Source organism: Sminthopsis crassicaudata, chromosome 5, assembly GCF_048593235.1.
Source record: "Sminthopsis crassicaudata isolate SCR6 chromosome 5, ASM4859323v1, whole genome shotgun sequence".
NCBI classification, from domain to species: Eukaryota; Metazoa; Chordata; class Mammalia; order Dasyuromorphia; family Dasyuridae; genus Sminthopsis; species Sminthopsis crassicaudata.
The window spans coordinates 99,862,240-99,884,356 of NC_133621.1; the positions used below are offsets into that span (position 1 = coordinate 99,862,240).

General features: G+C 37.7%; 1 pseudogene and 1 gene segment (V, D, J or C); one reads left to right on the forward strand and one right to left on the reverse strand.

Annotated features, from left to right (window-relative positions):
• Positions 1-12,174: 12,174 nt before the first annotated feature.
• On the forward strand, positions 12,175-12,546 carry LOC141542962 (E3 ubiquitin-protein ligase RNF166 pseudogene; annotated as a pseudogene).
• Positions 12,547-13,315: 769 nt separating this feature from the next.
• Positions 13,316-13,925, reverse strand: LOC141543882 (T cell receptor beta variable 4-2-like). The segment is given in 2 exon segments: positions 13,316-13,713; positions 13,836-13,925. Coding segments are annotated over 2 exon segments (447 nt in total).
• Positions 13,926-22,117: the final 8,192 nt, after the last annotated feature.

Genomic DNA, 22,117 nt, shown 5'->3' on the forward strand with positions numbered 1-22,117 from the left:
AAATGGCATATCATTCCAGATCTTTGCCAAGCAAATCCCATGGGAATGGCTGAAGAAATAGCAACATATATGGTTATAATAGAGTACTATTGTGCCAGAAGAAATGAAAAAAGATTTCAAAAATCATGTCATTGTTTGTTGTTCTTCTGTCATTCTGGAAGAGCACCAATGATATCAAGAGGATGATGCCTTGACTTTCAATTGGATATGATTTTAAGTGAGGTTGGCTGTGCAAAGTTCTTCAGAGTTCAATGGCAAAGCAAGTATCATCTAATGACATTTTTTCAGAACAAAACCTGAGAAGACTTACAGAAACTGATCTAAAGTGAAGTGAGCAAAGGCAGGAGAATATTGTATAGAAAGTCAGCAATGTTGTATGATGAACAATTGTGAATGACAGCTATTCCCAGCAATATATTGATCCAAAGGACTCAAGATGAAAAATGGTATCCACCTGCAGCAGAAAAAACAAACTTATTCAGCCTGACTGAAAATCAAGGCAGAGTTTTTAAAAAGTTTCTTTATTTGAATTTTCTGTCTGTGTTTTCTTTCTCAATATAATTAAATTGGAAATATGCTTTTCATAACTGCAATGCATAACCCATATAAAACTGTTTCATTCTCAGTGGAAAGAGAGGGTAAATTATGTTTTAAAAGGATGTTAAAAAGTCTTTTACATATAACTGAAGCAAATACAATTTTTAAAAATAGAAAACGTAGTAAAAAAAAAAAAGAAGAAAGAAAATTCCACCGATAAATTCTTGTGGTCACAAAGAGTTGGACACAACTGAATAAAAACAACACAACATATTAGAATCTTTCTATGATTGTAAAGCACTCCACTTCTATTTATATCTAGGCTTTTAGTCAGGGATGTCAGATTTCCATAAATTCAAGCATCTTCTTGCTTGTCTTTTCTAATCCAACTTGAGCACAATCACCTCCATACATAAAATTGGTTTAGGATTCTTTTCCAAATGATTTCTACTTTTGACATTGCAAGTTATCTCTTCTCTAGTGCATTGGGAGGAAGGAGTCATTAATCTCTTTTTGCATATTGTCAACCATCTAGTTAAATTGCTTAAAATAATTTCCATGGAATTTAAAGTTTTATCAGGGAAGGTGTCAAGTGGGGGTTGGAACCAATTTCATTTGCATAAGCCCTCTAGTGGAGAGAGTGTTCTATGATGAGAGATAAGGGGCCACAGTGACAATGTCACAGAAAAGGATCAGAAATGGAGAGGAAATCAAGGAAACAAAACTAAAGAGTGAAGGAACGTTTCACCCAAGTGATGGGAATTAACAAAATGAACATTTGTCAGAAGATAAGAACATAGCTATTATATACATATACATATATATGTATACATATATATACATATATATATATATATATATATATATATATATATATTTAGCTCATCAAATACTTCTCCCTTCTTTTATCCTTTATGGGGGACACATGTCATACTATGGAAAGAGTCTTCATAGATCATTAAGCTCAAACTCCCATTTGTACAAAGGATGAATGTGAGGTGAAATGGTAAAAGGACTTGTACAAGATCACATAACTAGTTAGGATCAGAGTTGGGTTACTTCTAAGAAAATCATAAAATTTCTTCTAGGAAAATTTCATGTATTTCGTATGTGGATGCATATATTAACTATTTAATGAAGAGTGAAGAAATAATGGCACAAAGATAAGGGAGAGTCAATAGCATGGGAATGGTTCATGTAAAGTGTACTTCCTTCCTTCCTCCTATCTTTCTGTTCCAAAATTCCATATCTCTGTAATTTGTTTTGGACAGTGCTACCTTCTGGAAATCCATGTTTAATGCTGCAGAGGTCCACACCAAATTCAACAATAATACGATGAGGGACAGCTAGCTAATAAATGGGTATAGCACCTGCCCTGGAGTCAGGACTTGAATTCAAATTTGAGTTCAGATACATGCAAGGTCTGTGACCTAAGTCACTTAACCCTAATAGCAACCCCCAAAAAAAACCCAAACATCAAAAACATAATTATGACTACCCTCAGAAACAAAGTACTTTAGACTGACTAAAGACGGCACACTGGTGAGGTTGGTACAGTGGAAATAATAATGTATCTGGAGTCAGAGGCCCTGAATTCAAATCCTATCTCTGTCATTCATTACTTAAGTGTTTTGGGGTAAGTCATTTCCCCTTTTTGAATCTCAATTATCTATTCTGTAAAAGAAAGAGTCAAGTGAATCCTGAGGGGCCTTCCAGGTTTAAATCCCTAATCCTATGAACAGATCTTGGATAAGAGATGTTGTATAATTTAATAAAAATGTTAACTAGTTCAGGGCTTCTTAAACTTTTTCCCATCATGACCCCATTTCACCCAAGCAAGTAAGATCTATTGTGACACAAACTTTCTTTGGGACAAAAAGCATTTAATGATTAAATTATCTGGAAATAGCACTGTAAAGTTCAGAGGTCACTATATCTCATCAACTTCCAAGTTTTCTTCCTTTAAACTAAAAATAGGAAGACTCTACATTTTTTTAGTCACGAAACTTCTCTACAAATGTTGCAAAGGCCGAAAAAAAGTGATTTCTTGAAATCCTATTATAAACATTTGGCCAGTGCTAAGTAAATAATGAGGTAGGTAGATTTTATTTTAGTTCAGTTAAATGTAACAATTATTTATTGAAACAATGTCCAAAAAACTGTGTTGGAAAACTTGACCTCTCACAGTCTTTATTTTGCTTCTCCCAACCCATACTGTGCGAGGGTGAAAGGAAGAAGGTTTGTGTAAAGAAATTAGATGCCCTTTCATCACTGTGGTCAGAACTGCAGAAATACATTCCAGAGTTCCTGGGTTCTGCAGATGGTTTGCTGAGAATAAAAATGTTGGTTTCTGGTCTCTGGGCTTTAAATCCTTGAGGATCATCCCCATCCTGTGTATTATCCTTTCCCACAGAGTAAAGAACAAGCACAAGAGCTTTCTCTCCGATCTCTGCAGTTTGTTGATACCAAAACATTTGTGCAACCTGAGTGTCTTGTTCACATCTCATTTTAACCTCCTGTCCCTTCTCTATGATTAGATGTCTTGGGATCTGAGTGATTTTAGCATGCGCAGATTCTGAAAAGAAAAGAGCCAGAAAAGAAGAGATGAATCTTGACTTAAGAAGTTGATTTTATAGCTATAAAGCAGTGTAGTCATCCTGCTAAAGGATTCCCCATCTCTGCCCAGGACTCACCTGCTTCCAGGAGAAAAATGAGCACATAGTAGAGGAAAGGGGGGCCCATGTTGTAATTGAGAAAAGAATGGGATGTTTCTCTCAACTGATTTTTCACCCTCTTAAAGACTTAGAAGGTAGAATCTGGGGGTGGAGCTCAGTTGTATTGCTTTCTAACCTGGGTAAAACCTGCCTGTCCCTTAACACACCCAAAAGACCCAGCTTTGTTAAGATGCTTTGTTAAGAAGGATTTTCACACTGTGTGGGGGAAGCAGCATATTCAAATTCCCTTTCTTAGAACAGTCATAAGAAAGCCTTCTCATTAAGTTTTCATTATCCTTAGTTTCTGCTTCCAGGTAATAAATTAATAAACAGTTCTGTCCTATCAGCCTTAAACAACAGAAGACAAATGTTTATCCTATATAAGTACCTAGAGAACCATCCTTCCCCACTCTGATGTGGGTCCTCCAGATTCATGGTACTCTATGTACTCACAGACACAGATCAAGTATGGAGCACCAGCCCCTCCCTATCTTTGTACTTTTACTAGATAACAATAATACAGAATTAGTTTAGGGTAAAAATACCTAATGAAATCATTATAAAAGTAGCAATAAATCTTTCCCTAAGGTTTTCGTGGTGTTCACTTCCCTAAATATGTGTATATGTGTGTGTATGTGTATTATTCTTAAGAAGAATGGACACAGAAAATAAACACAAAAATTAAAGACATATATTCATGGAATAATTTGGAGCAAATTTATACATAAGTGCAGGAGATATTCATGGTTTTATGTGTAACCCTGTATACTCATCTGATATTGGTTAAATTCAGAATAAGAAAAATGAAAATATCACTACTCCTCAAGAAACTTAAAAGAATGATGACTTAACAATGATGAATGCTGCTCATTCTTCATTTTTGAAGAGGAAAAATGACATCATGAATAAGGACTTCAGCCCACCTTCTTGTGTACAAAGTACAAAGTTTTTCATCAGTCTCACCATCCCTTCAAAGAGTCATCAAGATCCAATGGCAAGAAAGAAGTCAGAATGACTGGCACATTTGCATAAAATGGACCAGGATTCAGTGGATGATCGCAGATGTTTGGGATCTTCTCAAACTCTAAGAGCTCCACAGAGAAGTAATTCAGCCATCTTCATGTCCATTAGAACAAATTGTTCTCAATAGCCCAATCAGTCTAGGGAAGTTTTCCCGTGCTTGGAAGAGACACCCCCAATTCACTGATGGCTTTGAGACATGTTGATAACAGAGCCTGATGCAGCCTGACTAGATATAGGTGTTCACCAAAGGTGCTAGTCCTCCCTGAACACCTCCAAAGAGAGTCCTCTTTCCTCATTATAACATCATTTAAGAAAAAAGAAGCCCCAAAAGTAATATAATATGAAGGAATGATATTTTCCTTTATTTTAAATGATCCATCTGATTTCAACAGAATAAGGGACTTCTAATGAGGATCTCCTGCCAGTGCAGACCAGCATTGTCTATTTAAACAGAGACCTGTTTATTAGACCAATATGAAAAATGAGGGCTACTATCAAATGTTCCTGGGGTTTGAGAGTTCCTCCTTCCTGCAGAACCTCCCCAATGTGAGCCAGGTCTCTGATGTGGTGACTTTTCTCCTTCCTTTAAAACTGTGCCCGGGACAGGAGGTTTCTGCACAGCTTGGAGATGACTCTGCAAGGCTGTGTCTCTGCTGCTACTACAGAAGTAAGTGGCTGAGTCTTCTGCTTTCACAGGTTGGATGCTGAGGGTTAAGTGATTTTTACTAATGTAGGTCTGAATCATGGAGGAACAGTTTCATTTCCAGTCATCTCTTTATCATTATAAGAAAATATTATCTTGAGTCCTTTCTGTGGCTCCTGTTGGTACCAATACATGGCATTATGGCCCAAATTTTGTTTGCATCTCAGTGTCACCTCCTGCTTCACTCTGGTGACCAGATATCTGGGTGTCTGAGTGATTCCTGCTTCAGTGGGAGCTGTGAGAGTGGGAAAAGAGACAGAAACTGGGATGCAGAAGCTGGGTGACATGTGATTCACAATCCAGGAAAAGGGAAATATCTGAATCTCCTTTCCCCAGACTGAGGGTTTTCCTTCTCTATCTAGAAATCACCTGTTCCAAGGAGAAAAAGGGAGACCCAAATTGCTCTCCAGAATGGCTAGATGTATTCACAATTCCGCCCAACAATGTATTCCTGTTTTCCTACATCCCCTCCAACATTGCACATTATGTTTCCCTGTTATTCTAGCCAATCTGACAGGTGTGTAGTGATATCTCAGAGTTGTCTTAATTTGCATTTCTCTGATTAATAATGACTTGGAGCATCTTTTCATATGGCTAGAAATAGTTTCAATTTCTTCATCTGAGAATTGTCTGTTCATATCCTTTGACTATTTATCAATTGGCTTGATTTCTTATAAAATTAGAGTCAATTCTTTATATATTTTGAAAATGAGGAGGTTTATGGAAACCTTTGATTGTAAAAATGTTTTCCCAGTTTATTTTTTCCCTTCGAATCTTATCCCTTATCTAATCTTAGTTTTGTTTGTATAAAAACTTTTCAATTTGATATAATCAAAGTTTTCTATTTTGTGATCAATGTGTTGGCCATGATAGATTCAGGAGCAATAGAATGGATTGGGTCCCTGCCTTCCTAGTTCTGTGTTTTGGAGAGGTGGTATGGAAGAACTCTACTTCCTTGCTTAGCTAAACTATCTCCATTTATGGAACTATTGTCTTCATTGTCTCCCACAAATGGCAGCATTTTTTTGTGGTGGAACAGCAAGTAGTTGATGGTATTAAATCCCTCCTTCCATGCTAATTACACAAGCTTTACTTTTATTAAAATAGGGTAATGTCAAATATTTTAAAGTCCTTCTTATACTGATTTTTTTTTTACAACAGCAGCACATTCTCAGCTCTGGTTTTGTCAGGTGGTAGTACTACAGCAAATAAAGAACATATACACAAGCTTATTAGAGAAGAGATCTACATAAAGACAAGTTACTTACATATTAGACAACAGACCTACGTTCACAGAAGAGAACTGTTTCTTTTTACTTTCAAAGCATGTTACACTAGTTTTTTTTTTTTTTTTTTAATCTTGGTTCTTCATGTTGTCTATATTGTTTCTTTATCTGTCACTCTAAACCATCCTTCTTCTATCTGGACCTCAGCTTTAATCTAGGATATTAGTTTTCCATGAGTTCAAGCACTTTCTGGCTTGTTTGCTTTTTTTTTTTTTAATGATTATTATTTTTTAATAATTTTTATTTACCAGATATATGCATGGATAATTTTACAGCACTGACAACTGCCAAACCTTTTGTTCTAATTTTTCCCCTCCTTCCCCCTCCCCAGATGGCAGGTTGGCCAATGTTAAATATATTAAAGTATAAATTAAATACAATATATGTACATGTTGTTTTGCTGTGCAAAAAGAATTGGACTTTGAAATGGTGTACAATTAGCCTGTGAAGGAAATAAAAAATGCAGGCAGACAAAAATAGAGGGATTGGGAATTCCGTATACTGGTTCATAGTCATCTCTCAGAGTTCTTTTGCTGGGTGTAGCTGGTTCAGTTCATTACTGCTCTACTGGAATTGATTTGGTTCATCTCATTGTTGAAAACGGTCACATCCATCAGAACTGATCATCATATAGTATTGTTTTTGAAGTGTATACTGATCTCTTGGTCCTGTTCATCTCACTCAGCATCAGTTCATGCAAGTCTCTCCTGGCCTTTCTGAAATCATCCTGTTGGTCATTTCTTACAAAACAATAATATTCCATAATATTCATATACCACAATTTATTCAGCCATTCTCCAATTGATTGGCACTTAGTTTCCAGTTTGTGGCCACCACAAAGAGGGTTGCCACAAACATTCTTGCACATACAAGTGCCTTTCCCTTTTTTAGTATTTCTTTGGGATATAAGCCCAGTAGTAACATTGCTGGGTCAAAGGGTATGCATAGTTTGATAACTTTTTGAGCATAATTCCAAATTGCTCTCCAGAATGGCTAGATGTATTCACAATTCCACCCAACAATGTATCCGTGTCCCTGTTTTCCTACATCCCCTCCAACATTGTACATTATGTTTCCCTGTCATTCTAGCCAATCTGACAGGTGTGTAGTGATATCTCAGAGTTGTCTTAATTTGCATTTCTCTGATTAATAATGACTTGGAGCATCTTTTCATATGGCTAGAAATAGTTTCAATTTCTTCATCTGAGAATTGTCTGTTCATATCCTTTGACTATTTATCAATTGGAGAATGGCTTGATTTCTTATAAAATTAGAGTAAATTCTCTTTATATTTTGAAAATGAGGAGGTTTATCAAAACCTTTGATTGTAAAAATATTTTCCCAGTTTATTTTTTCCCTTCTAATCTTATCTGCATTAGTTTTGTTTGTACAAAAACTTTTCAATTTGATATAATCAAAGTTTTCTATTTTGTGATCAATAATGGTCTCTTTCTTCTTTGGACATAAATTCATTCCTCTTCCACAGGTCTGAGAGATAAACTATCCTATGTTCCTCTAATTTATTTATAATCTCATTCTTTATACCTAGGTTATGAACCCATTTTGACCTGATTTTGGTGTAGGTGTTAAGTGTGGGTCAATGTCTAGTTTCTGCCATACTAATTTCCAATTTTCCCAGCAATTTTTGTCAAACATTGAGTTCTTATCCCAAAATCTGGGGTCCTTGGGTTTGTCAAACACTAAATTATTAAAATTATTGATTATTTTGACCTTTGGACTTAACCTATTCCACTGATCAACTAGTCTATTTCTTAGCCAATACCAAATGGTTTTGGCAATTGCTGCTTTATAATATAATTTTAGATCTGGTACAGCTAGGCCACCTTTATTTGATTTTTTTCATTAATTACCTTGAAATTCTTGACCTTTTGTTTTTCCAAATGAACTTTGTTGTTATTTTTTTCTAGGTCACTAAAACAGTTTTTTGGGAGTCTGATTGGTATAATGCTATATAAATAGATTAGTTTAGGTAGTATTGTCATCTTTATTATATTTGCTCGCCCTATCCAAGAGCATTTAATATTTTTACAATTGGTTAGATCAGATTTAATTTATATGGAAAGCGTTTTGTAGTTTTGCTCATATTAGTTTCTAATTTTCCCTTAGCAAATAGATTCCTAAATATTTTGCACTATCGGTAATTACTTTAAATGGGATTTCTCTTTGTAACTCTAATTGTTGGATTTTGTTAGTGACGTATAAGAATGCTGATGATTTATGTGGGTTTATTTTGTATCCTGCAACTTTGCTAAAAGTGTGGATTATTTCTAATAGCTTTTTAGTAGAATCTTTGGGGTTCTCTACGTATACTATCATATCATCAGCAAAGAGTGATAATTTGATTTCCTCATTACCTACTCTAACTCCTTTAATCTCTTTCTCCACTATTATTGCCAAAGCTAGCATTTATAATACAATATTGACTAGTAATGGTGATAGGGGTCAACCTTGTTTCACTCCTGATCTTATTGGGAATGCTTATAGTTTATCCCCCTCACATTTGATGTTTACTGATGGTTTTAAATAGATGCTACTGATTATTTTAAGGAAAAGTCCACTTATTCCTATACTCTCAAGTGTTTTTAAAAAGAATGGATGTTGGATTTTATCAAATGCTTTTTCTGCATCTATTGAGATTATCATATGATTTTTGTTAATTTGGTTATTAATATGGCCAATTATACTGATAGTTTTCCTAATATTGAACCAGCCTTGAATTCCTGGTATAAATCCTATTTGATCATGATATATTATCCTGGGATGATTTTCGGTAGTCTTTTTGCTAATATCTTATTTAAGATTTTAGCATCAATATTCATTAGGGAGATTGGTCTATAGTTTTCTTTCTCCATTTTCAACCTACCTGGTTTGGGTATCAGTACCATGTCTGTGTCATAAAAGGAATTTGGTAGGACTCCTTCATTCCCTATTCTTTCAAATAGTTTATATAGCATTGGGGCTAATTGTTCTTTGAATGTTTGGTAGAATTCACCTGTAAATACATCTGGTCCTGGAGATTTTTTTCTTAGGGAGTTGATTAATAGCTTGTTCTATTTCTTTTTCTGAAATGGGACTATTTAAGCAATTTACTTCCTCCTCTGTTAATCTGGGAAGCCTATATTTTTGTAGGTAGTCATCCATTTCACTTCGGTTATCAAATTTATTGGTATAAAGCTGGGCAAAGTAACTCATTATTTCTCTAATTTCCTCTTCATTTGTGGAAAGTTCCCTCTTTTCATTTTTAAGACTAACAATTTGATTTTCCTCTCTCCTTTTTGTAATAAGATTTACCAAAGGTTTATCTCTTATATTGGTTTTCTCATAAAACCAACTCTTAGTTTTATTTATTAGTTCAATAGTGTTTTTTTTTTTTTACTTTCAATATTATTAATTTCATTTTTTAATTTTACAATTTCAAGTTTAGTATTTGATTGGGGGTTTTTAATTTGGTCTTTTACTAACTTTTTAAGTTGCAAGTCCAATTCATTGATCTTCTCTTTCTCTATTTTATTCAAGTACTTACTAGCCATGTGACTCTGGGTAAGTTCCTTAACTCCTATTTGCCTCAGTTCCTCATTTATAAAATGGGACACACTGCAAAAGAAAATGTCAAATCACTCCAGATCTTTGTCAAGCAAATCCCATGGAAATAGCTGAAGAAGTAGCAGCATGTGATTGTGATAGAATATTATTGTGCCAAAACAAATAAAAAGGTTTTGAAACCATGTTGTTGTTCATTATTGAAAGGCATCAGTGACGAAGAAGCTGATATCTTGACTTGCATTTGAATTTGGATTTAAATGAGTCTGGCTGTGCAAACTTTCTTTACTCCAAAGTTATTCAGTGTTCAGTGGCAAAACAGGTCACAAGGAGTGACAATTTATTCTGTTCAGAACAAAACCTGAGAATACTTACAGAAACTGAACTGAAGTGAAGTGAACAAAAGCAGGAGAATATTGTATAGAAGGTCAGCAATGTCATATGATGAACAACTGTGAATGACAGAGCTATTTCCAGCAATACATTGATCCAAAGGGCTCATGATGAAAAATGCTGCAGAAAAGTTAGTCTGACTGAAAATCAAGACATACTTTTTAAAAAGTTTCTTTATTTTTTTTGCCTGTTTTCTTTCTCAACATAATTAACATGGAAATATGTTTTACATGATTGCAACTCATAACTCATATAAAATTGTTTCATTCTCAATGACATGAAAGTTGAGGGTAAATTATGTTTTAAAAGGATGTTTAAAATTCTTTTACATATAATTGGGAAAAATGAAATATTTTAAGATGGAAAATGTAGTAAAAAAGAAAGAAAGAAAGAAACATCCACCGATAAGGTCTATTTGTCACAAAGAGTTGGACATAACTGAATAACAACAGATGCTATTAGAATCTCCACTTTAGAATTTATAATCTGCTCTAAACCACATGCTTTTTTTAAGGGGGTGCTGTCTCTAGTTTATAGAGAACCATGCTATGTACACATTTTCTGGGGTTTTGGGATATGAAAAAAAAAAAAGCTAGGGAAGGTCAAAAACTCTGAAAGGGGCCAGGATTAATTGAATCTCAGAATCTTACATTAGTAAGATTTCCTCTAGTTCAAATCAGATTTGGACAAGAATCATCTCTATCATTGGTGTCAAGTGATTTAAAAAGCCATTCTGCTTGAAAACCTCTATTGAGATTAAACTGATCACTTTCCAAAGACTCCTATGCCATTTGGAAGAACTCAAACCATTCAAAAAATACCAATCAGGCATTATCACTGAGCCTAAGGTATCACATTGTTACATTTCCTTTCCTCTGAGTCTAAAATATCACAGTGTTACATTTCCTTTCCTTTCTGAAATATTTCCTTCTCTTGCAGCTAGAAGAATGAGTTCAAGACAGCTTGGACTTGGCCAAAAAGATAGAGACCTTGAGGGAGTTGCTCAGAAAATGAAGAGCCAAGGGAAATGTGACCTGGGTGATCTGTAGTCACTTTATTATTTACATATTTAATATCAACTTCCCAGGAGAGGAGTTAAGAATTTCTTTTTTCATGCCTTAATTTTACGTGTAGTTATGAGTTAAAAGTAGTCTTTTAAAGGTGTCTCCTATATGGAAGAAATAAATAGCTGAAATATATAGATTGTATTCCCTATACAATAAGGACTTTCTGGTCTCTTTTAGGGAGACAGATAGGTGGCACAGTGGATTGAACACTTGGTCAGATATCAGGAAGATCTGACTTCAAATATTGGCCTCAGACCCTTATTAGCTACATGACTCTAGGTGAGTCACTAAACCCTGTTTGCTTCAGTTCTTCATGTGTAGAACGAACTAGAGAATTAATGGCAAATCTCTAGTATCTTTGCCAAGAAAATCCCCAAAAGAGCTCACAAATAATTGAGCCCAACTGAAATGACTCCACAACTGTATTTCTTCTCAAAATGTGTATGAATAAATAAAACAAAATGTTTAGCACTGTAACAAAGTTATGTTAACATATGTTTGTAGGATCCTGAGTGGGAGTGGGGACAGCATGCTGGGCCCACCTGCAGTGTGGAGGCTTGGGTGCAGAAGCCGCAGCACCCGCTGCCAGGCCACCGCCAGTGCCCCACATCCCCCTGTCTGACCGGAGCCCGCAGCAAGAGTGGCCTAGAGGCCCAGGACAGCTGCCCCATCTGCCTGGATGTCTATCACCGGCCCGTGGTCATTAGCAGCAGCAGACACAATTCTGTGGGGAGTGTCTGCAGCCATGTCTCCAGGTGCCATCTCCACTCTGCCCATCCTGCCGAATACCCTTGGACCCAAAGAAAGTAGATAAAGCCTCCAATGTGGAAAAGCAGTTGTCATCTTACAAGGCTCCATGCTGGGTCTCCAAGAAAGAGAATTGGGCAAAGATGAGATCACACATTTCTTCTGGCAAGAAAGTCAAGGAGCAGAATGCCAGCTGTCCCAAGTTTGTCTCCGTAGTGTCGATGTCCCAGCCCATTCCCAGCAACATCCCAAACAAATCCACCTTTGTCTGTCCGTACTGTGGAGCCCAAAATCTGGACCAGAAGGAGCTAGTGAACCACCCAGTGACCCCCAACCGAATGGTCTGTCTGACCTGTTCCACCATGCCCTGGGGAGATCCCAGCTACAACAGCACCAGCTTCCTACAGCATCTCCTCCATCCACACAAAGTCTCCTGTGACACCTTTGTGAACTACAACATTGATGAAGAAGCTGCATTTCCAGGGGTCCTGGCGCTGTCCACCTCTGAGGACTGAAGGCAGCCCTGGCTGTCCCTCAAAGGACAAGAGACTTGCTTATTCTTCAGCCTTCCTAGTAGCCATGGTTAGGCCTTGATTTTGATTTGTACCTTTTTTCCTAAGGTGGAATCTATTCCTTGTACTACCAGGGGTCAATCTCAGTCCCCTCCCGGGAGTGGGGGAAAACTAATGCATCTTTTACCAGACCGAGGGAGGACTGTCGCTTCCTCTGGCTAAAGTTGATTTGTTTGGCGTTGGGAGATCCAGATGATGCCCAAAGAGCAGCTGAGCGTACGGACAAATGTTTGACTCTGGCAAACAGAGCATCTGGTTGTCTTTCTCCCCCACCTCTAAACAATAGTCTGGCTTTCTTGCTTCTACAGACTACATAGATGGAGAGCCATGACTCTATTGTTGTTGATCCAGACAAGTTAGATCGATTTAAGGGAAACAGAGAAGTGCAAGACTGGAAGAGAAACTTAGCAGAAGACCTGACCTGGAGGAATATTTTCTGAAACCCCATCCTAACATGTTGCATTTAGTAAAATTTCCACCTTCTCATTGGGTACCAGCTTTTGCAATACTTAGAACTTTGGGTACTTTTCTATATTAACCAGTATGATAATCTTTTTTCACATTTTATAGAACAAGGAAATAAACAGTTATTCTTCAGATTGCAATGTCTGTGTTTGACTAAGAACAATAGTATTTTTATGGAAGATTTAAAAAATTATATTAAAAAAACTCAATTGGTTATGAGAGTCCCTCCTCCCTCCAGAATTTCCCATTATGAGCCAACTCTCTGGTGTGGTGACTTCTCTCCCTCCCTTCTTCCTACACCAGGCTCAGGAGGTTTCTGCACAGCTTGGAGATGACTCTGCAAGGCTGTGTCTCTACTGCTGCTACAGAGGTAGATGGCTGAGTCTTCTGCTTCCACAGGATAGATTTTGAGGGTCAAGTGACCATTCCCTGATGATTCAGGGTCGAATCGTTGAGGAACAGTCTCATTTAAACTCATGTCTTTAATAGCATAAGAAAACATTATCCTGGGTGCTTTCTGTGGCTCCTGTTGGTACCAGTACATGTAATTATGCCCCAAATTTTGTTCACATCTCAGCATCACCTCCTGCTTCACCTTTATGACCAGGTATCTCGGTGTCTGAGTGATTCCTGCTTCAGTGGGAGCTGTGGGAGACACAAATTGAGACACAGAAGCTGGGGGACTTTCACTTCATACTCCAGGAAAAGGAAAAGCTCTGAATCTCCTATCCCCAGACTGAGGGTATTCTTCTCTATCCAGGACTCACCTGCTCCCAGGAGAAAAATGGAGACCCAGCCAAAGAGTCTGTTGGCCATGATGGGCTCAGCAGGAGAGACTGGGTCCCTGCCTTCCTGGCTCTTAGTGTTGGCCCAGTGATGTGATATAAAAATCCTGGGACAGTTTGGTTTGACCATGCCATCTCCATTTATGGAAATATGGTTTTCACTGGGTCCCACAAAGGATCCCACAAAATGTGTAGTGGGGGTGAATGGCGCCACACAGTGGGTAGAGCCGGCAGTTGGCTGCTAGCTCCCTGCTTCCATGGCAAACCTCAATCATAGTAAAATATGATTCTGTGCAACGTTGAAGTCCTTTTTACACTGATTTCCACAACAGACTCTCAGTTCTGTGTTTTGTCATGGAACAGTAACTGCACCAGAGAAAGATGTTCCCATATTAGAGAAGAGACAGATGTTCACAGAAGAGAACTGCTTTGTTTTTGCTTTCAGGGAATGTTATTCTGGCTTCTTTATCTCAGCTCTTCTGGTTCCTGAATCATTTTTTCTTTCTAGGACTGTAAAGCTCCCTCTTCTGCTTAGATCCAGGATTTGAATCTGGGATGTCAGGTTTCCATAAATTGAAGCATCTTCTTGCTTCTCTTTTCTATCCCACTTGACCACAATCATGTCTGTACTGGACAAGTATAACATTGGGACAGGGTCTTTTCCAAATCATTTCTGCTTTTGGCATCACAAGCTACTGAGCTGAGTAAGACCCTTGTCTCTTCCCTTGTGCACTGGGAGGAAGGAGTCGCCTTTTTTTTTTTTTTTTTTGCCACCCAACCATTTTGTTAAATTGTTTAACATAATTCCGTGGAATTTAAAGCTTTATCAGGGAGGGGCCAAGTGGGGGGTTGGAAACACTCACATTTGCTGCTGCTCTCTTGTGCAGAGAGTGTTCTGTAAGGAGAGATGGGGGCCGCAGTGACAAATTCAAAGAGAAGGATCAGAAATGGGGATGGAGAGATCAATGAAATCAAACTAAAGAGTGAGGGGGAATTTTACCCAAGTGATGGGAAGTAACACAATTAACAATGAACAAAACTGAACATTTGTCAGAAGATAAGAACATATTTTTATGCAATTTTAGCTCATCAAATACTTCTCCCGTCTTTTATCTTTTATGGGGGACATATGTCATACTATGGGGAGAGTCTTCATAGATCGTTAAGTTCAAACTCCCATTTGTACAAAGGATGAATCAGAGGGCAATGAAGAAGGGACTAGTGCAAGATCACATGACTGGTTAGGGTCAGAGTTGGGTTACCCCCGAGAATGTCATAAAATCTCTCCCAGGCAAACTTCATATACGGTGCATGGATAAAGGTCTTAACTTTATTTGGTGAAGGGTGACGAGATAATGGCACAAAGATCAGGAAGAGACAATAGCATGAAAATGGTTCCAGGAGGAACCAACTTTATACTCCAAAATTCGATATCTCTATGCTTGATGTTTTGGACAATGCTACCTTCTGGAAATCCATGCTTGATGCTGTAGAGGTCCACACCAAATCCAACAATAATACAATGAAGGACATCTAGGCAATAAAGTGAGTATAGCACTTGTCCTGGATTAAGGACTTGAATTCAAATCTAGGTTCAGATGTGACATAAATCACTTAACCCTAATAGCCTCCCCAAAAGACCCTGACATCAAAAATATAAGGACAATACTTAGGAATAGGTTTCTCCAGACTGCCTAAAGAGGGCACACTGGTGAGGTTGGTACAGTGGAAAGAGTAATGTATCTGGAGTCAGAGCCCCTGGATTCAAATCCCATCCATATTATTCACTACTTACGAGTCTTTGAATCTCAATTATCTGTTCTGCAAAAGAATAGAGATGACCCAAGTGACTCTTGAATGGCCTTCCAGGCTTAAATCCCTGATCTTATAAACAGATTGTAAATGTGACCTGTTGCGCAACTCAATAAAAGGTCCTAGTAGTTCAGGGCTTCTTAAATTTCTCCCATCATGACCCTATTTCACCCAAGCAAATAGGATCCAGTAGAATTGTGGCACAAACTTTCTTTGGGACAAAAAGCATTTGATGATTAAATTATCTGGAAATACCACAGTGAAGTTCAAAAGTCAATAGATCTCATCAACTTCCAAGTTTTCTTCATTTAAACTAAAAATAGGAAGACTACACATTGTTTTTAATCACCAAACTTCCCTATAGATGCTGCAAAGGCAGAAAAATTTCTTTCTTGAAATCCTATTAAAAACATTTGGCCAGTGCTAAGTAAATAATGAGGTAGGAATCTTTTATTTTAGTTTAGTTAAGTATAGCAAATACGTATTTAACTAGTGTTCAAGGAACTGTGCTGGAAAACTTGAACTCTCTGTTCATCCCAAACCACCCTTTTCTTGGGAGCTTTGTGCCCTCATAATACAGTTTGATGTTAATATGGTCTCAATAGTTCTTCACTGTGGTACCCTACATCAGACTTTATTCCATGGCAAAACCCTAACTTCTAGATGCTTTCCAAGATGCACTCAGTTAATATCTCTTAATATTTTCCTGAGAGTAATCTGAGAAATTAATCCACATTTAATTCCTGCCAAAATTCTCTTATTTTGGTCACATGACACCTCTTTACAAAAACTTTTAACAATTTGCTGTTTTTTAATCGATAAACATTTAAATTCTGAAACCTAATATAAAAGACTATCCATAAGACTACTCTTCCATTTTTGTGTCATATTATTTTTCTCTACTTCCTGGACCTTATGTTTCTGGGTCATTGTTAGGATTCTTACAAGGTGCTAAGTTACTGGAATGGATAAGAGACAATAATAATCTACTTTAGCATGGTTGATCTGATCCTACAAGGAGATGTTATGGGCCAGAACTTGAGACAAGGTATTTACATACTTATGTACTTAGTTCATACCTTTAAAGGAGTTCATATCTTTAAAGGAGTTTTCTCATTGGTTCACACATTAGACTTCATACCTTTAGAGAGCATATAAAAGGACAAGCCCACTCTCTGAGAGAAGATTCAGAGCCAGGATTCAATGGATTCACAAGTCCAGGAGATTCACAAGTCTAAAGGAAAAGCCTGTTTATGGACTTTGAGGAGATTCAGAACTAGGATTGACTTCCAGGGGATTCACAAGGCAGAAATCCACAATCCCACACTCTTGGAGGCAGAGGCAGATTCATTCCTACTTCAACCTTTGTGCTGGCTGGAACACTCAGAGAAGAGCTCTTGGGAACCAAAGAGAGATATGCCTCTAAGAAAGCTAACCTGGCCCAGGAAAAGATTCAGGATTTTGAAGGACACAATAAAGGATCTGGACTTTAACTCCTGGCTGCATTTTGGGATTACTGAAACTGAACTAAAGCCAAGGCTGCCTCCAGAAGCTCCACAAGAAATCTGCTCCCAGAGAACAATTAAAATTTAGAGAAAAAGAACATTATAGGTCATCAGAATGCAAAAGTCTCTATTTCAAAACTTTTAAGCACCTGATTCCCTATCACAAACAACACCTCCAAATCTCAGGGGCTCAGTCCAATCACAGAAACTAATTCTGTGGTGGCTACAGGGATATCTCTGAAATCTAAGAGAAGAGGGAAAGGGGGATATCACCCACAACTATAAGCTTGCTTGTACATGGTTTGGTACATTGGATCAACTCACACATGTGAAAACCTAGCTGATGAGAAGATCTACCATCATGATTTGTGGACTTTATTCAACCACTAACTCAGGCATTTAGTTTATTCTTCTTCCTTTTTGATGTGGAGTTACACCAAACATTTCTGCTTTCTCTTTTGGGCTTCTTTTATATTAGATACTCGTTCTTTACACTCTCTTCTCTGCCCACCAATTCCTACTTCCTGTGCTAGGGTGAAAGGAAGGAGGTTTGTGTAAAGAAATTAGATGTCCTTTAGTCACTGTGGTCAGAACTGCAGAAATACATTCCAGAGTTCCTGGGTTCTGCAGATGGTTTGCTGAGAATAAAAATGTTGGCTTCTGGTCTCTGGGCTTTAAATCCTTGAGGATCATCACCATTCTCTGTATTATCCTTTCCCACAGAGTAAAGAGCAAGCACAAGACCTTTCTCTGGGGATTGTTGATACCAAAACATTCGAGCAACCTGAGTGTCTTGCTCACATCTCATTTTCACCTCCTGTCCTTTCTCTATGATTAGATGTCTTGGGATCTGAGTGATTTTAGCATGCACTGATTCTGGGGGAAAAAAGAGAAAGAAAGGGAGAGGTGAATCTTGGTTTAAGAAGTTGACCTTATAGCTATAAGGCAGTGTAGTCATCCTGCTAAAGGATTCCCCATCTCTTCCCAGGACTCACCTGCTTCCAGGAGAAAAATGAGCACATAGTAGAGAAACAGGGGGCCCATGTTGTAATTGAGAAAAGAATGGGATGTTTCTCTCAACTGATGTTTCTCCCTCTTAAAGACTTAGAAGGTAGAATCTGGGGGTGGAGCTCAGTCGTATTGCTTTCTAATCTGGGTAAAACCTGTCTGTCTCTTAATACTCCCAAAAGACCCAGGGATGCTTTGTTAAGAAGGATTTTCACACTGTGTAGGGGTAGCAGCATATTCAAATTCCCTTTCTTAGAACAGTCATAAGAAAGCCTTTTCATCAAATTTTCATTACCCTTAGTTTCTGCTTCCAGGTAATAAATTAACAAACACTTTTATCCCATGGGCCTCAAACAACAGAAGACAGATGTTTATCCTATATAAGCACCTAGAGCACCACCCTTCCCCACTCTGATGTGGGTCCTCCAGCTGTCTACTCTAGATTCACTGTACTCTATGTACTCATGCACACTGAGACAGTATGGAGCACCAGCCCCTCCCTATCTTTGTACTTTTACTAGATAACAATAATACAGAATTAGTTTAGAGTAAAGACACCTAATGAAATCATTATAAAAGTAGCAATAAACCTTTTCCTAGCAGGTGTTCACTTCCCTACATATGTGTGCATATGTGTGTGTATGTGTATTATTCCTGAGAAGAGTAGAAATAGCAAATAAACACATATTAACAGACATATATTCATGTAATAATTGGGAGCAAATTTATACATAAGTGCAGGAGATATTCGTGGCTTCATGTGTAAGCCTGTATACTCATCTGATATTGGTTAAATTCAGAACATGAAAATGAAAATATCACTAGTTTTCAAGAAACTTACAAGAATGATGACTTAGAGATGTGTTGCTGTTTCATTCTTCATTTTTGAAGAGGAACAAGGACTTCAGCCACCTTCATGTGTATCAGAACAAATTTTTCTCATCTGACCATTCAGTCTGGAGAAGTTTTCACATGTTTGGGGTAGAGGTCCCCCTAACTCTCTGATGGCTTTGTTGGTAACACATGGTGTGATTTAGTCTATCTGATTAAGGCTCCTCTTTATCTCTACAAGCACCAAGGAAGCTGAGAAATACTAAAGTCAACAAGGTATTTTACATGGAGGTTAGGAAGTCTTATTCATATTCACCTGATGTCCCACCTACAATATCACAAAAAGGAAGTAATCATCAGTTAACAGATAATAAAGTGACAGCCTGTCAAGAGATAGAAAACTACTCTCTAACATCTAATAAATAGAGTCCTTTCTCCTCATTAAAACACCATTTAGAAAAAAAGAAGCCCAAGAATAATGGAATATAAATGAATTAAATTTGTTTTTGTTTTAAACTATCTGTTTGATTTCAGCAGAGTAGGATGCTTGCAGTGAGGATCTCCTGTCATTGCAGACTAGCATTTTCGAATTAACAGAGACCTGTTTATTAGACCAATATGAAAAATGAGAGCTACTATCAAACGTTCCTGGGGGTGAAAGTTCCTCCTTCCTGCAGAACCTCCCCAATGTGAGCCAGGTCTCTGATGTGGTGACTTTTCTCCTTCCTTTCTACCTGTGCCGGGGACAGGAGGTTTCTGCACAGCTTGGAGATGACACTGCAAGGCTGTGACTCTGCTGCTACTACAAAAGTACATGGCTGAGTCTTCTGCTTCCACAGGGTGGATGTTGAGGGTCAAGTGATTATTTACTTTTGTGGGTTTGAATCTCGGAGGAACAGTCTCATTCCCATTCAGCTCTTCATAATTATAAGAAAACATTATCTTGGGTCCTTTCTCTGGCTCCTGTTGGTACCAATACATGGAATCATGGCCCAAATTTTGTTCACATCTCAGTGTCACTTCCTGCTTCACTCTTGTGACCAGGTATCTGGGTGTCTGAGTGATTCCTGCTTCAGTGGGAGCTGTGAAAGGGGGAAAAGAGAGAGAAATTGGGACACAGAAGCTGGGAGACATATGCTTCATGCTCCAGGAACAGGGAAATCTCTGAATCTCCTTTCACCAGACTGAGGGTTTTCCTTCTCCAGCACTTACCTGCTCCAAGTAGAAAAAGGGAGACCCAGCAAAACAGTGTGTTGGCCATGACAGGGTCAGGAGCAATAAAATGGATTGAGTCTCTGCCTTCCTAGCTCTGTGTTTTGGCCAGGTGATATGGAAGAAGAACTCTACTTCCTTGCTTAGCTAAACTCTCCATTTATGGAACTACTGTCTTCATTGGCTCCCACAAATGGCAACATTTTTTGTGGTGGTGGAACAGCAAATAAATAGTTGGCTATATTAAATCCCTGCTTCCATGTAGACTACACAAGCTTGATTTTTAATAAAATAGGGTAATGTCAAATATTGAAGTCCTTCTTACACTGATTTTTCACAACAGCAGCACATTCTCAGCTTGGTTTTTGTCATGTGATAACTACAGCAAATAAAGTACATGTGCACAAACTTATTAGACAACAGACCTACACAAAGGCATGCTGCTTAATGTTAGACATCAGACCTACATACAGAGAACATTGTTTTCTTTTTGCTTTCAAGGCATGTTATACTGGTTTTTTATCTTAGCTCTTCATGTTGTCTATATTGTTTCTTTTTCTGTGTCTTTAAACCATCCTTCTTCTATCTGGACCTCAGCTTTTAGTCTGGGATGTTTGTTTTCAATGAGTTCCAGCACTTTCTGGTTTGTGTTTTCTAATCCATCTTGACTGCAATCACATCTATACTAGATTAGTGTAAAATTGGGACTGGATTCTTTTCTAAAATATTTCCACTTTGGGCATTGCAAACTACTGGGTTGAGAAAGATAGTTGTATCTTCTCCTTCTTGTTGAGAGGAAGGAGTCATTACCCTATTTTTGCATATTGTCAGGCATCTTGAACAATTCAATTGCTTAAAAATAATTCTATAGAATTTAAACTTTTATCAGGGAAAGTGCCAAGTTGGGGAGAACCAATTGCACTGCTACCTCCCTCTTGTGGAGAGAGTGGACTATGATGAGAGAGAGAGGGGGCAATTGTGACAAATTTCAGAGAAAAGAATGAGGAATGAAAATGAAGATGAAAGCAATGAAAATCAAATTGAAAAGTGAAGGAGCATTTTAAGCAAATGATGGGAATCAACAAAGTGGAATATTTGTCAGAAGATTAAGAACATAGTTATTCATTTTTAGCTCATCAAATACTTACACTCACTTCTTTTATCTTGTAGGGAGAACACATATCATGTCCTAGGAAGAGTCTTTAAAGATCCTTAAATTCAAATTCTCATTTGTACAAAGGATGAATCTGAGGTGCAATGGTGAAGGGACTTGTACAAGATCACATAATTGGTTAATGTCAGATTTAAGCTACAAAACCTGATATAATAGACTATCCATAAGTCTACTGCTCTTTTCTAAGTCTACTGCTCTTATTTCCTCTACTTCTTTGACTCTTTGCTTCTGAGTCATCAAAATCCAAAAGGCCCTCTTCTAACACTTCCAAGGGCCTTAATTCCCTATCACAAACAATACCTCTAAATCTCAAGGACTCAGAACAATCACTGGAACTAAGTCTGGTGGCTACCAAGATATTTCTAAAATCTAAGAGAAGAAGGAAAGAGAAGAGGACATCCCACCCAAGCCTGTAGGCTTGCACATAGTTTGGTACAGTGGATCAATTCACACATGTGAAGATCTATCTGATGAGAGGGGTCTACCATCATGGATTGTAGACTTTATTCAACGACCAGCTCAGGCCTTCAGTTTCTTCTTCTTCCTTTTTGACTTGTGATTACAACAAACATATTTGCTTTCTCTTTTGAATTACTTTTTATTTTGAATACTATTTCTCTATGCTTTCTTCCCTCAACATCAACTCCTACTTCCTGTGGTAGGGTGAAAGGAAAGATGTTTGTGTCAAGAAATTAGATGCCGGATGGCGGAGAAGAAACACA